The sequence below is a fragment of the Oncorhynchus nerka genome, linkage group LG27, assembly GCF_034236695.1.
Source record: "Oncorhynchus nerka isolate Pitt River linkage group LG27, Oner_Uvic_2.0, whole genome shotgun sequence".
Classification (NCBI taxonomy): domain Eukaryota; kingdom Metazoa; phylum Chordata; class Actinopteri; order Salmoniformes; family Salmonidae; genus Oncorhynchus; species Oncorhynchus nerka.
This window is the reverse complement of record NC_088422.1, coordinates 83,918,117-83,933,116: the sequence shown is the minus strand read 5'-3', so window position 1 is coordinate 83,933,116 and position 15,000 is coordinate 83,918,117. Positions and strand designations below refer to the sequence as shown.

Here is a 15,000-nt window from a genome sequence, read left to right as displayed (position 1 = left end):
GACCAACATAGATCAACAGAGATCAACAGAGACCAACAGAGATCTACAGAGACAAACATAGATCAACAGAGATCAACAGAGACCAACAGAGACCAACAGAGACCAACAGAGACCAACTGAGATCAACAGAGATCAACAGAGACCAACAGAGACCAACAGAGACCAACTGAGATCAACAGAGATCAACAGAGACCAACAGAGACCAACAGACACCAACAGAGATGAACAGAGACCAACAGAGATCAACAGAGATCAACAGAGACCAACAGAGACCAACTGAGATCAACAGAGATCAACAGAGACCAACAGAGACCAACAGACACCAACAGAGATGAACAGAGACCAACAGAGACCAACAGAGATCAACAGAGACCAACAGAGATCAACAGAGATCCACAAAGACAGAGATCAACAGAGACCAACAGAGATCAACAGAGACCAACAGAGATCAACAGAGGTCAACAGAGACCAACCGAGACCAACATAGATCAACAGAGATCAACAGAGGTCAACAGAGACCAACAGAGACCAACTGAGATCAACAGAGACCAACAGAGACCAACAGACACCAACAGAGATGAACAGAGACCAACAGAGATCAACAGAGATCAACAGAGACCAACAGAGACCAACTGAGATCAACAGAGACCAACAGAGACCAACAGGCACCAACAGAGATGAACAGAGACTAACAGAGATCAACAGAGACCAACAGACCAACAGAGATCAACAGAGACCAACAGAGATCAACAGAGACCAACAGAGACCAACAGAGACTAACAGAGATCAACAGAGACCAACAGACCAACAGAGATCAACATAGATCAACAGAGACCAACAGAGACCAACAAAGATCAACAGAGACCAACAGAGACCAACAGAGACCAACAGAGATCAACAGAGACCAACTGAGATCAACAGAGACCAACAGAGACCAACAGAGACCAACTGAGATCAACATAGATCAACAGAGATCAACAGAGACCAACAGAGACCAACAGACACCAACAGAGATGAACAGAGACCAACATAGATCAACAGAGATCAACAGAGACCAACAGAGACCAACAGAGATCTACAGAGATCAACAGAGACCAACAGAGACCAACAGAGACCAACTGAGATCAACAGAGATCAACAGAGACCAACAGAGACCAACAGAGATCAACTGAGATCAACAGAGATCAACAGAGACCAACAGAGACCAACAGACACCAACAGAGATGAACAGAGACCAACAGAGATCAACAGAGATCAACAGAGACCAACAGAGACCAACTGAGATCAACAGAGATCAACAGAGACCAACAGAGACCAACAGACACCAACAGAGATGAACAGAGACCAACAGAGACCAACAGAGATCAACAGAGACCAACAGAGATCAACAGAGATCCACAAAGACAGAGATCAACAGAGATCAACAGAGATCAACAGAGACCAACAGAGATCAACAGAGACCAACAGAGATCAACAGAGGTCAACAGAGACCAACCGAGACCAACATAGATCAACAGAGATCAACAGAGGTCAACAGAGACCAACAGAGACCAACAGAGATCAACAGAGCTCAACAGAGATTGACAGAGATCCACAAAGACAAACAGAGATCAACAGAGACCAACAGAGATCAACAGAGATCAACAGAGACTAACAGAGATCAACAGAGATCAACAGAGACCAACAGAGATCCACAAAGACAAACAGAGATCAACAGAGACCAACAGAGATCCACAAAGACCAACAGAGATCAACAGAGACCAACAGAGATCCACAAAGACCAACAGAGTTCAACAGAGACCAACAGAGACCAACTGAGATCAACAGAGACCAACAGAGACCAACAGAGACCAACTGAGATCAACAGAGACCAACAGAGACCAACAGACACCAACAGAGATGAACAGAGACCAACAGAGATCAACAGAGATCAACATAGACCAACAGAGACCAACTGAGATCAACAGAGACCAACAGGCACCAACAGAGATGAACAGAGACCAACAGAGATCAACAGAGATCAACAGAGACCAACAGAGATCAACAGAGACCAACAGAGATCAACAGAGGTCAACAGAGACCAACCGAGACCAACAGAGATCAACAGAGCTCAACAGAGATTGACAGAGATCCACAAAGACAAACAAAGATCAACAGAGATCAACAGAGATCAACAGAGACTAACAGAGATCAACAGAGACCAACAGAGATCAACAGAGACCAACAGAGACCAACAGAGATCAACAAAGACAAACAGAGATCAACAGAGACCAACAGAGATCCACAAAGACCAACAGAGATCAACAGAGACCAACAGAGATCAACATAGATCAACAGAGGTCAACAGAGGTCAACAGAGACCAACCGAGACCAACAGAGATCCACAAAGACAAACAGAGATCAACAGATACCAACAGAGATCAACAGAGATCAACAGAGACTAACAGAGATCAACAGAGACCAACAGAGATCAACAGAGACCAACAGAGATCCACAAAGACAAACAGAGATCAACAGAGACCAACAGAGATCCACAAAGACCAACAGAGATCAACATAGATCAACAGAGGTCAACAGAGACCAACAGAGACCAACAGACACCAACAGAGATGAACAGAGACCAACATAGATCAACAGAGATCAACAGAGACCAACAGAGACCAACAGAGATCTACAGAGACAAACATAGATCAACAGAGATCAACAGAGACCAACAGAGACCAACAGAGACCAACAGAGACCAACTGAGATCAACAGAGATCAACAGAGACCAACAGAGACCAACAGAGATCAACTGAGATCAACAGAGATCAACAGAGACCAACAGAGACCAACAGACACCAACAGAGATGAACAGAGACCAACAGAGATCAACAGAGATCAACAGAGACCAACAGAGACCAACTGAGATCAACAGAGATCAACAGAGACCAACAGAGACCAACAGACACCAACAGAGATGAACAGAGACCAACAGAGACCAACAGAGATCAACAGAGACCAACAGAGATCAACAGAGATCCACAAAGACAGAGATCAACAGAGATCAACAGAGATCAACAGAGACCAACAGAGATCAACAGAGGTCAACAGAGACCAACCGAGACCAACATAGATCAACAGAGATCAACAGAGGTCAACAGAGACCAACAGAGACCAACAGAGATCAACAGAGCTCAACAGAGATTGACAGAGATCCACAAAGACAAACAGAGATCAACAGAGACCAACAGAGATCAACAGAGATCAACAGAGACTAGCAGAGATCAACAGAGATCAACAGAGACCAACAGAGATCCACAAAGACAAACAGAGATCAACAGAGACCAACAGAGATCCACAAAGACCAACAGAGATCAACAGAGACCAACAGAGATCCACAAAGACCAACAGAGTTCAACAGAGACCAACAGAGACCAACTGAGATCAACAGAGACCAACAGAGACCAACAGAGACCAACTGAGATCAACAGAGACCAACAGAGACCAACAGACACCAACAGAGATGAACAGAGACCAACAGAGATCAACAGAGATCAACATAGACCAACAGAGACCAACTGAGATCAACAGAGACCAACAGAGACCAACAGGCACCAACAGAGATGAACAGAGACCAACAGAGATCAACAGAGATCAACAGAGACCAACAGAGATCAACAGAGACCAACAGAGATCAACAGAGGTCAACAGAGACCAACCGAGACCAACAGAGATCAACAGAGCTCAACAGAGATTGACAGAGATCCACAAAGACAAACAGAGATCAACAGAGATCAACAGAGATCAACAGAGACTAACAGAGATCAACAGAGACCAACAGAGATCAACAGAGACCAACAGAGACCAACAGAGATCAACAAAGACAAACAGAGATCAACAGAGACCAACAGAGATCCACAAAGACCAACAGAGATCAACAGAGACCAACAGAGATCAACATAGATCAACAGAGGTCAACAGAGGTCAACAGAGACCAACCGAGACCAACAGAGATCCACAAAGACAAACAGAGATCAACAGATACCAACAGAGATCAACAGAGATCAACAGAGACTAACAGAGATCAACAGAGACCAACAGAGATCAACAGAGACCAACAGAGATCCACAAAGACAAACAGAGATCAACAGAGACCAACAGAGATCCACAAAGACCAACAGAGATCAACATAGATCAACAGAGGTCAACAGAGACCAACAGAGACCAACAGAGACTAACAGGGATCAACAGAGACCAACAGAGACCAACAGAGACAAACAGAGACCAACAGAGATCAACAGAGATCCACAAAGACAAACAGAGACCAACAGAGACAAACAGAGACCAACAGAGACCAACAGAGATCAACAGAGATCCACAAAGACCAACAGAGACCAACAGAGACAAACATAGATCAACAGAGATCCACAAACACCAACAGAGACCAACAGAGACCAACAGAGATCCACAAAGACAAACAGAGACCAGCAGAGACAAACAGAGATCAACAGAGATCCACAAAGACAAACAGAGACAAACAGAGACCAACAGAGACCAACAGAGATCAACAGAGATCCACAAAGACAAACAGAGACCAACAGAGATCAACAGAGATCCACAAAGACAAACAGAGACCAACAGAGACCAACAGAGACCAACAGAGATCAACAGAGATCCACAAAGACAAACAGAGACCAACAGAGATCAACAGAGATCCACAAAGACCAACCGAGACCAACAGAGATCAACAGAGATCAACAGAGATCAACAGAGGTCAACAGAGACCAACAGAGATCAACAGAGATTGACAGAGATCCACAAAGACAAACAGAGATCAACAGAGACCAACAGAGATCAACAGAGATCAACAGAGACTAACAGAGATCAACAGAGACCAACAGAGATCAACAGAGACCAACAGAGATCCACAAAGACAAACAGAGATCAACAGAGACCAACAGAGATCCACAAAGACCAACAGAGATCAACATAGATCAACAGAGGTCAACAGAGACCAACAGAGACTAACAGAGACTAACAGGGATCAACAGAGACCAACAGAGACCAACAGAGACAAACAGAGACCAACAGAGATCAACAGAGATCCACAAAGACAAACAGAGACCAACAGAGACAAACAGAGACCAACAGAGACCAACAGAGATCAACAGAGATCCACAAAGACCAACAGAGACCAACAGAGACAAACATAGATCAACAGAGATCCACAAACACCAACAGAGACCAACAGAGACCAACAGAGATCCACAAAGACAAACAGAGACCAGCAGAGACAAACAGAGATCAACAGAGATCCACAAAGACAAACAGAGACCAACAGAGACCAACAGAGATCAACAGAGATCCACAAAGACAAACAGAGACCAACAGAGATCAACAGAGATCCACAAAGACCAACAGAGACGAACAGAGACCAACAGAGACCAACAGAGATCCACAAAGACAAACAGAGAGAGAGGTGTGTTTGAGACAGACCTTGACAGTTCTTCCCGTCAGTAGAGATCTCAAAGCCGGCGTTGCAGACACAGTGGAAGCTCCCCTCAGTGTTCACACACCTTCCGTTGTTACAGATCCGACCGTTTGCCACACACTCATCCAGGTCTGAAACACACACAGGACATGATATTCTACCACTCTGTGTTTGTGTATGTGTGTGTGTGTACAGTTGTGTGTGTGTTACCTCTGCACTCGGTCCTGGTAGCAGTAGACTGGAAGCCAGCAGGACACTGGCAGAAGTAGGATCCAGCCGTGTTCACACATTCTCCGTTCACACACGGGTTCCGCTCACACTCATCATCATCTGGAGAGCAAGCACACTCGTAAGAACCAAACTCTGTCCATCTGTCCCTACCACCCTCCCTCCCTCCCACCCACCCTTCCTCCCTCTCTCTCTCTCTCTCTCTCTCTCTCTCTCTCTCTCTCTCTCTCTCTCCTCTTCCCTCCTTCCCTCCCTCCTCCATTGCTCCATCCCTCTCTCCCTCCTCCCCTCACCCTCCTGCCCTCTCCCTCCCTCCTCCATCCCTCATGCCCTCTCCCTCCCTCTCTCCTCTCTCTTCCATCCCTCTCTCCCTCCTCCCTCACATTCCCTCTCTCCTCCCTCTCACCCTCCCCCTCCTCCCCTCACCCTCCTGCCTTCTCCCTCCCTCATTCCTCCATCCTCCATCCCTCTCTCCCTCCTCCCCTCACCCTCCTGCCCTCTCCCTCCCCATCCCTCCCTCCATCATCCATCCCTCTCTCCCTCCTCCCCTCACCCTCCTGCCCTCTCCATCCTCCATCCCTCTCTCCCTCCTCCCCTCACCCTCCTGCCCTCTCCCTCCCTCTCCCTCCTCCATCGATCCATCCCTCACCGATACACTCTCCTCGTGAGTCTAGTCTGAAGCCCATGTTACAGTCACAGCGGTAGCTTCCAGGGGAGGGGACACAGCGGCCGTTCAGACACAAGTTCCTGTATACCGCACACATGTTAGTAATACTGGTACTGATGTTCTGGGTCTGGATGATGCCTGGAGGGGGAGAGGGGGGAGAGGGGGAGATGTAGTGGAGAGAGGAGTAAAGGAGAGAGAGGGAGAGGATGAGGGAGAGGGATATAGAGGGGAGAGGGGGAAGGAGAGAGAAGGAGAGAGTGAGAGGAATATAGTGGGGAGAGGGGGAAAGGAGAGAGGGAGAGGATGAGGGAGAGGGATGTAGAGGGGAGAGGGGAAAGGGGAAAGGAGAGAGAAGGAGAAAGAGGGAGAGGGATATAGTGGGGAGAGAGGGAAAGGATAGAGAAGGAGAGGATGAGGGAGAGGGATGTAGAGGGGAGAGGGGAAAGGAGAGAGAAGGAGAGAGTGAGAGGGATATAGTGGGGAGAGGGGAAAGGAGAGAGGGAGAGGGAGAGGATGAGGGAGAGGGATGTAGAGGGGAGAGGGGAAAGGGAGAGAGAAGGAGAGAGTGAGAGGGATATAGTGGGGAGAGAGGGAAAGGAGAGAGGGAGAGGATGAGGGAGAGGGATGTAGAGGGGAGAGGGGAAGGAGAGAGAAGGACAGAGTGAGAGGGATGTAGAGGGGAGAGGGGAAAGGAGAGAGAGGGAGAGGATGAGGGAGAGGGATATAGTGGGAAGAGGGGGAAAGGAGAGAGACGGAGAGGATGAGGGAGAGGAATGTAGTGGGGAGAGGGGGAAAGGAGAGGGAGGGAGGGAGAGGATGAGGGAGAGGGATGTAGAGGGGAGAGGGGGAAGGAGAGAGAAGGAGAGAGAGGGAGAGGGATATAGTGGGGAGAGGGGGAAAGGAGAGAGAAGGAGAGGATGAGGGAGAGGGATGTAGAGGGGAGAGGGGAAAGGAGAGAGAAGGAGAGAGTGAGAGGGATATAGTGGGGAGAGGGGGAAAGGAGAGAGGGAGATGTTGAGGGAGAGGGATGTAGAGGGAGAGGGAAGGAGAGAGAAGGACAGAGTGAGAGGGATGTAGAGGGGAGAGGGGGAAAGGAGAGAGAGGGAGAGGATGAGGGAGAGGGATGTAGTGATGGGGAGAGGGGGAAAGGGAGAGGGAGGGAGAGGGATGTAGTGGGGAGAGGGGGAAAGGAGAGAGAGGGAGAGGATGAGGGAGAGGGATGTAGTGGGGAGAGGGGGAAAGGAGAGGGAGGGAGAGGATGAGGGAGAGATATGTAGTGGGGAGAGGGGGAAAGGAGAGGGAGGGAGAGGGATGTAGTGGGGAGAGGGGGAAAGGAGAGAGAGGGAGAGGATGAGGGAGAGGGATGTAGTGGGGAGAGGGGAAAGGAGAGGGAGGGAGAGGATGAGGGAGAGGGATGTAGTGGGGAGAGGGGAAAGGAGAGGGAGGGAGAGGATGAGGGAGAGATATGTAGTGGGGAGAGGGGGAAAGGAGAGGGAGGGAGAGGGATGTAGTGGGGAGAGGGGGAAAGGAGAGAGAGGGAGAGGATGAGGGAGAGGGATGTAGTGGGGAGAGGGGGAAAGGAGAGGGAGGGAGGGAGGGAGGGAGGGAGAGGATGAGGGAGAGGGATGTAGTGGGGAGAGGGGGAAAGGAGAGAGAGGGAGAGGATGAGGGAGAGGATTGTAGTGGGGAGAGGGGGAAAGGAGAGGGAGGGAGGGAGAGGATGAGGGAGAGGGATGTAGTGGGGAGAGGGGTAAAGGAGAGAGGGAGAGAGAAAAGGGGGGTGAGAGACAGAAAGAGGGGTTACCACATTACCACATTCATAGTCATAAGAGACACTTCATTACACATGCACCTCTAATTATGTTGACCCACTACTGAAGGATTTCTTAACCATTAAGGTTTTAATATGACTCTGATTTTAACATGTGAGGAGGCTTCAGGGGTGAGAGGTGAGGGGTAAGAGGTCAGGGTACTACTTACTGGGTCCAGGGTATTGACCTGGTCCAGGCGGAGGCTGAAAAGGGATTGGTGGTCCTGGGTAGGGTGGTCTTGGGTAGATACCTGGGACCTGGGGAACTCCTGGTATTCCCCCTCCCCCGCCTGGGAGAGGCCCTCCTCCACCTGGGAGAGTCCCTCCCCCGCCTGGGAGAGGCCCCCCCCCTGGACTGGTCTGCACCTGTGTGCACAGCTTCTGGTACTCATCTAGAGCAGAGAGAGAGACACATAGAAATATGACGAAATAGAGAAGAAACATCTACAGCTAAAGTGAAAATGATTGCTGATTGGACATGAGTACTGGGTCAGTACCTACCAGTCCCTGTCATGGGGCACAACTCAGGACTGGACCCGTCTGACCAGCAGCGCCCACTGTCACAGCAGCACTGTATCTTGGTCAGGAGCTGGGAGTTCTGGTTGGCACAACGGCCGTTCAGCAGGCTGGCATAGCAGTACCCACCCCGGGCATCTGGAGAGAGACAAAACCAGACAACACCTGTTTATACCAAACACATCCTAGAAATACCCACCATGGATATCTAGAGAGAGAACAGGCTATTGGGATTCTGAGTTAAGTGGGGTGAGGGGAAGGGAGTGAGGAAAGAGGAGAGAGGATGGGAGAGAAGGGGGAGAGAGGAAGAGAGACAGAGGAAGATGAGGGGAAGGAGAGGGAGGAGGGGATAAAGGAGGGAAGAGGACAAACATCTCAACACAGGGCCAGAGCTTGTTGATGTTCATATGAATGTATAGTATTGGTGGGAAACAGATAGATATGTCTGGACCAGCAGCTCTCTCTGTGGAGCGGAAGGCTCATAGCGAACATTCCTTCCTCACAAACATCCTCTCCTGGGGGACTGTGTGTGTGTGTGTGTGTGTGTGTGTGTGTGTGTGTGTGTGTGTGTGTGTGTGTGTGTGTGTGTGTGTGTGTGTGTGTGTGTGTGTGTGTGTGTGTGTGTGTGTGTGTGTGTGTGTGTGTGTGTGTGTCAATTTGACCACTCTGACCCAAATTCCTGCCGGATCCTTTGTGAGTCGGACTGAACCGATCTGGTCCTGATTTACTGCTCTCTCTGGACATATTTGGAGGGGAGTTCCTGGTGTGTGTGTGTGTTGGCGAGGATGTGTGTGCATGTTCCTAACACGCACGGTCATCAACCCCCTGGCCAGTGGACCATAGCTGTTTCTCATTGGCACACACAAACGCACAAGCATACACACACACATAGACACACACACAAAACTGAATGCTTCCTCCACACTGTGTGACTACGCAGAGGCACCTCAGACAGAAAGTGTGTGTACAAACCAGTCTGACGTGATGTCTCCTTCAGACAAGAGAATAACATATATCCCTATCTATGTCTGTTTCTCCATGGTCCTGTCTAGTCAGGATACATCCAGTATATCAGTATCTCTGTCTGTCTCTCCATGGTCCTGTCTAGTTAGGATACATACAGTATATCCCTATCCCTGACTGTCTCTCCATGGTCCTGTCTAGTCAGGATACATCCAGTATATTCCTATCCCTGTCTGTCTCTCCATGGTCCTGTCTAGTCAGGATACATCCAGTATATCCCTATCCCTGTCTGTCTCTCCATGGTCCTGTCTAGTCAGGATACATCCAGTATATCAGTATCCCTGTCTGTCTCTCTGTGGTCCTGTCGAGTCAGGATACATCCAGTATATCAGTATCCCTGTATGGCTCTCCATGGTCCTGTCTAGTCAGGATACATCCAGTATATCAGTATCCCTGTATGGCTCTCCATGGTTCTGTCTAGTCAGGATACATCCAGTATATCCCCATCCCTGTCTGTCTCTCCATGGTCCTGTCTAGTCAGGATACATCCAGTATATCCCTATCCCTGTCTGTCTCTCCATGGTCCTGTCTAGTCAGGATACATCCAGTATATCAGTATCCCTGTATGGCTCTCCATGGTCCTGTTTAGTCAGGATACATCCAGTAAATCAGTATCTTCGTCTGTCTCTCCGTGGTCCTGTCTAGTCAGGATACATACAGTATATCCATATCCCTGTCTGTCTCTCCATGGTCCTGTCTAGTCAGGATACATACAGTATATCAGTATCCCTGTCTGTCTCTCCATGGTCCTGTCTAGTCAGGATACATTCAGTATATCCCTATCCCTGTCTGTCTCTCCATGGTCCTGTCTAGTCAGGATACATCCAGTATATTCCTATCCCTGTCTGTTTCTCCATGGTCCTGTCTAGTCAGGATACATACAGTATATCCCTATCCCTGTCTGTTTCTCCATGGTCCTGTCTAGTCAGGATACATCAAGTATATCAGTATCCCTGTGTGTCTCTCCATGGTCCTGTCTAGTCAGGATACATCCAGTATATTCCTATCCCTGTCTGTTTCTCCATGGTCCTGTCTAGTCAGGATACATACAGTATATCCCTATCCCTGTCTGTTTCTCCATGGTCCTGTCTAGTCAGGATACATCAAGTATATCAGTATCCCTGTCTGTCTCTCCATGGTCCTGTCTAGTCAGGATACATCCAGTATATCAGTATCCCTGTCTGTCTCTCCATGGTCCTGTCTAGTCAGGATACATCCAGTATATCCCTATCCCTGTCTGTCTCTCCGTGGTCCTGTCTAGTCAGGATACATCCAGTATATCAGTATCTCTGTCTGTCTCTCCATGGTCCTGTCTAGTCAGGATACATCCAGTATATCCCTATCTATGTCTGTTTCTCCATGGTCCTGTCTAGTCAGGATACATTCAGTATATCCCTATCACTGTCTGTCTCTCCATGGTCCTGTCTAGTCAGGATACATACAGTATATTCCTATCCCTGTCTGTTTCTCCATGGTCCTGTCTAGTCAGGATACATACAGTATATCCCTATCCCTGTCTGTTTCTCCATGGTCCTGTCTAGTCAGGATACATCAAGTATATCAGTATCCCTGTGTGTCTCTCCATGGTCCTATCTAGTCAGGATACATACAGTATATCCCTATCCCTGTCTGTCTCTCCGTGGTCCTGTCTAGTCAGGATACATCCAGTATATTCCTATCCCTGTCTGTCTCTCCGTGGTCCTGTCTAGTCAGGATACATACAGTATATCCCTATCCCTGTCTGTCTCTCCGTGGTCCTGTCTAGTCAGGATACATCCGGTATATCCCTATCCCTGTCTGTCTCTCCATGGTCCTGTCTAGTCAGGATACATACAGTATATCCCTATCCCTGTCTGTCTCTCCATGGTCCTGTCTAGTCAGGATACATCAAGTATATCAGTATCCCTGTGTGTCTCTCCATGGTCCTATCTAGTCAGGATACATCCAGTATATCCCTATCCCTGTCTGTCTCTCCATGGTCCTGTCTAGTCAGCATACATTCAGTATATCAGTATCCCTGTATGGCTCTCCATGATCCTGTCTAGTCAGGATACATCCAGTATATCAGTATCCCTGTCTGTCTCTCCATGGTCCTGTCTAGTCAGGATACATCCAGTATATCCCTATCTATGTCTGTTTCTCCATGGTCCTGTCTAGTCAGGGTACATCCAGTATATCAGTATCCCTGTGTGTCTCTCCATGGTCCTGTCTAGTCAGGATACATCCAGTATATCCCTATCTATGTCTGTTTCTCCATGGTCCTGTCTAGTCAGGATACATCCAGTATATCCATATCTATGTATGTTTCTCCATGGTCCTGTCTAGTCAGGATACATCAAGTATATCAGTATCCCTGTGTGTCTCTCCATGGTCCTGTCTAGTCAGGATACATCCAGTATATCCCTATCTATGTCTGTTTCTCCATGGTCCTGTCTAGTCAGGGTACATCCAGTATATCAGTATCCCTGTCTGTCTCTCCATGGTCCTGTCTAGTCAGGATACATCCAGTATATCAGTATCCCTGTCTGTCTCTCCATGATCCTGTCTAGTCAGGATACATCCAGTATATCCCTATCCCTGTCTGTCTCTCCGTGGTCCTGTCTAGTCAGGATACATCCAGTATATCCCTATCCCTGTCTGTCTCTCCATGGTCCTGTCTAGTCAGGATACATCCAGTATATCCCTATCCCTGTCTGTCTCTCCATGGTCCTGTCTAGTCAGGATACATCCAGTATATCAGTATCCCTGTCTGTCTCTCTGTGGTCCTGTCTAGTCAGGATACATCCAGTATATCAGTATCCCTGTATGGCTCTCCATGGTCCTGTCTAGTCAGGATACATCCAGTATATCAGTATCCCTGTATGGCTCTCCATGGTCCTGTCTAGTCAGGATACATCCAGTATATCCCCATCCCTGTCTGTCTCTCCATGGTCCTGTCTAGTCAGGATACATCCAGTATATCCCTATCCCTGTCTGTCTCTCCATGGTCCTATCTAGTCAGGATACATCCAGTATATCAGTATCCCTGTATGGCTCTCCATGGTCCTGTTTAGTCAGGATACATCCAGTATATCAGTATCTTCGTCTGTCTCTCCGTGGTCCTGTCTAGTCAGGATACATGCAGTATAACCCTATCCCTGTCTGTCTCTCCATGGTCCTGTCTAGTCAGGATACATACAGTATATCAGTATCCCTGTATGGCTCTCAATGGTCCTGTCTAGTCAGGATACATACAGTATATCCCTATCCATGTCTGTCTCTCCATGGTCCTGTCTAGTCAGGATACATCCAGTATATCAGTATCTCTGTCTGTCTCTCCATGGTCCTGTCTAGTCAGGATACATTCAGTATATCCCTATCCCTGTCTGTCTCTCCATGGTCCTGTCTAGTCAGGATACATTCAGTATATCAGTATCCCTGTCTGTCTCTCCATGGTCCTGTCTAGTCAGGATACATCCAGTATATCCCTATCTATGTCTGTTTCTCCATGGTCCTGTCTAGTCAGGGTACATCCAGTATATCAGTATCCCTGTGTGTCTCTCCATGGTCCTGTCTAGTCAGGATACATCCAGTATATCCCTATCTATGTCTGTTTCTCCATGGTCCTGTCTAGTCAGGGTACATCCAGTATATCAGTATCCCTGTCTGTCTCTCCATGGTCCTGTCTAGTCAGGATACATCCAGTATATCAGTATCTCTGTCTGTCTCTCCATGGTCCTGTCTAGTCAGGATACATCCAGTATATTCCTATCCCTGACTGTCTCTCCATGGTCCTGTCTAGTCAGGGTACATCCAGTATATCAGTATCCCTGTCTGTCTCTCCATGGTCCTGTCTAGTCAGGATACATCCAGTATATCAGTATCTCTGTCTGTCTCTCCATGGTCCTGTCTAGTCAGGATACATCCAGTATATTCCTATCCCTGACTGTCTCTCCATGGTCCTGTCTAGTCAGGATACATACAGTATATCCCTATCCCTGTCTGTCTCTCCATGGTCCTGTCTAGTCAGGATACATCCAGTATATTCCTATCCCTGACTGTCTCTCCATGGTCCTGTCTAGTCAGGATACATACAGTATATCCCTATCCCTGTCTGTCTCTCCATGGCCCTGTCTAGTCAGGATACATCCAGTATATCAGTATCCCTGTATGGCTCTCCATGGTCCTGTCTAGTCAGGATACATCCAGTATATCAGTATCCCTGTATGGCTCTCCATGGTCCTGTCTAGTCAGGATACATCCAGTATATCCCCATCCCTGTCTGTCTCTCCATGGTCCTGTCTAGTCAGGATACATCCAGTATATCCCTATCCCTGTCTGTCTCTCCATGGTCCTGTCTAGTCAGGATACATCCAGTATATCAGTATCCCTGTATGGCTCTCCATGGTCCTGTTTAGTCAGGATACATCCAGTATATCAGTATCTTCGTCTGTCTCTCCGTGGTCCTGTCTAGTCAGGATACATGCAGTATAACCCTATCCCTGTCTGTCTCTCCATGGTCCTGTCTAGTCAGGATACATACAGTATATCAGTATCCCTGTATGGCTCTCAATGGTCCTGTCTAGTCAGGATACATACAGTATATCCCTATCCATGTCTGTCTCTCCATGGTCCTGTCTAGTCAGGATACATCCAGTATATCAGTATCTCTGTCTGTCTCTCCATGGTCCTGTCTAGTCAGGATACATTCAGTATATCCCTATCCCTGTCTGTCTCTCCATGGTCCTGTCTAGTCAGGGTACATCCCGTATATCAGTATCCCTGTGTGTCTCTCCATGGTCCTGTCTAGTCAGGATACATCCAGTATATCCCTATCTATGTCTGTTTCTCCATGGTCCTGTCTAGTCAGGGTACATCCAGTATATCAGTATCCCTGTCTGTCTCTCCATGGTCCTGTCTAGTCAGGATACATCCAGTATATCAGTATCTCTGTCTGACTCTCCATGGTCCTGTCTAGTCAGGATACATCCAGTATATTCCTATCCCTGACTGTCTCTCCATGGTCCTGTCTAGTCAGGGTACATCCAGTATATCAGTATCCCTGTCTGTCTCTCCATGGTCCTGTCTAGTCAGGATACATCCAGTATATCAGTATCTCTGTCTGTCTCTCCATGGTCCTGTCTAGTCAGGATACATCCAGTATATTCCTATCCCTGACTGTCTCTCCATGGTCCTGTCTAGTCAGGATACATACAGTATATCCCTATCCCTGTCTGTCTCTCCATGGTCCTGTCTAGTCAGGATACATCCAGTATATTCCTATCCCTGACTGTCTCTCCATGG

The 15,000-nt window shown here is 48.1% G+C and overlaps 1 protein-coding gene across 3 annotated transcripts in view; it reads right to left on the bottom strand.

The window, feature by feature from the left end:
- fbn1 (fibrillin 1) overlaps nucleotides 1-15,000 on the bottom strand; it is a 183,306-nt gene that overhangs the window by 120,780 nt on the left and 47,526 nt on the right. For all 3 annotated transcript variants that reach the window (XM_065012133.1, XM_065012132.1, XM_065012131.1), the window contains exons 10-14: nucleotides 8,680-8,832; nucleotides 8,349-8,570; nucleotides 6,351-6,506; nucleotides 5,684-5,803; nucleotides 5,479-5,604 (exon numbers count right to left, since the gene is read on the bottom strand). In XM_065012133.1, the coding sequence (XP_064868205.1) occupies nucleotides 5,479-5,604; nucleotides 5,684-5,803; nucleotides 6,351-6,506; nucleotides 8,349-8,570; nucleotides 8,680-8,832 (777 nt within the window). The remainder of the gene's footprint in view (nucleotides 1-5,478; nucleotides 5,605-5,683; nucleotides 5,804-6,350; nucleotides 6,507-8,348; nucleotides 8,571-8,679; nucleotides 8,833-15,000) is intronic.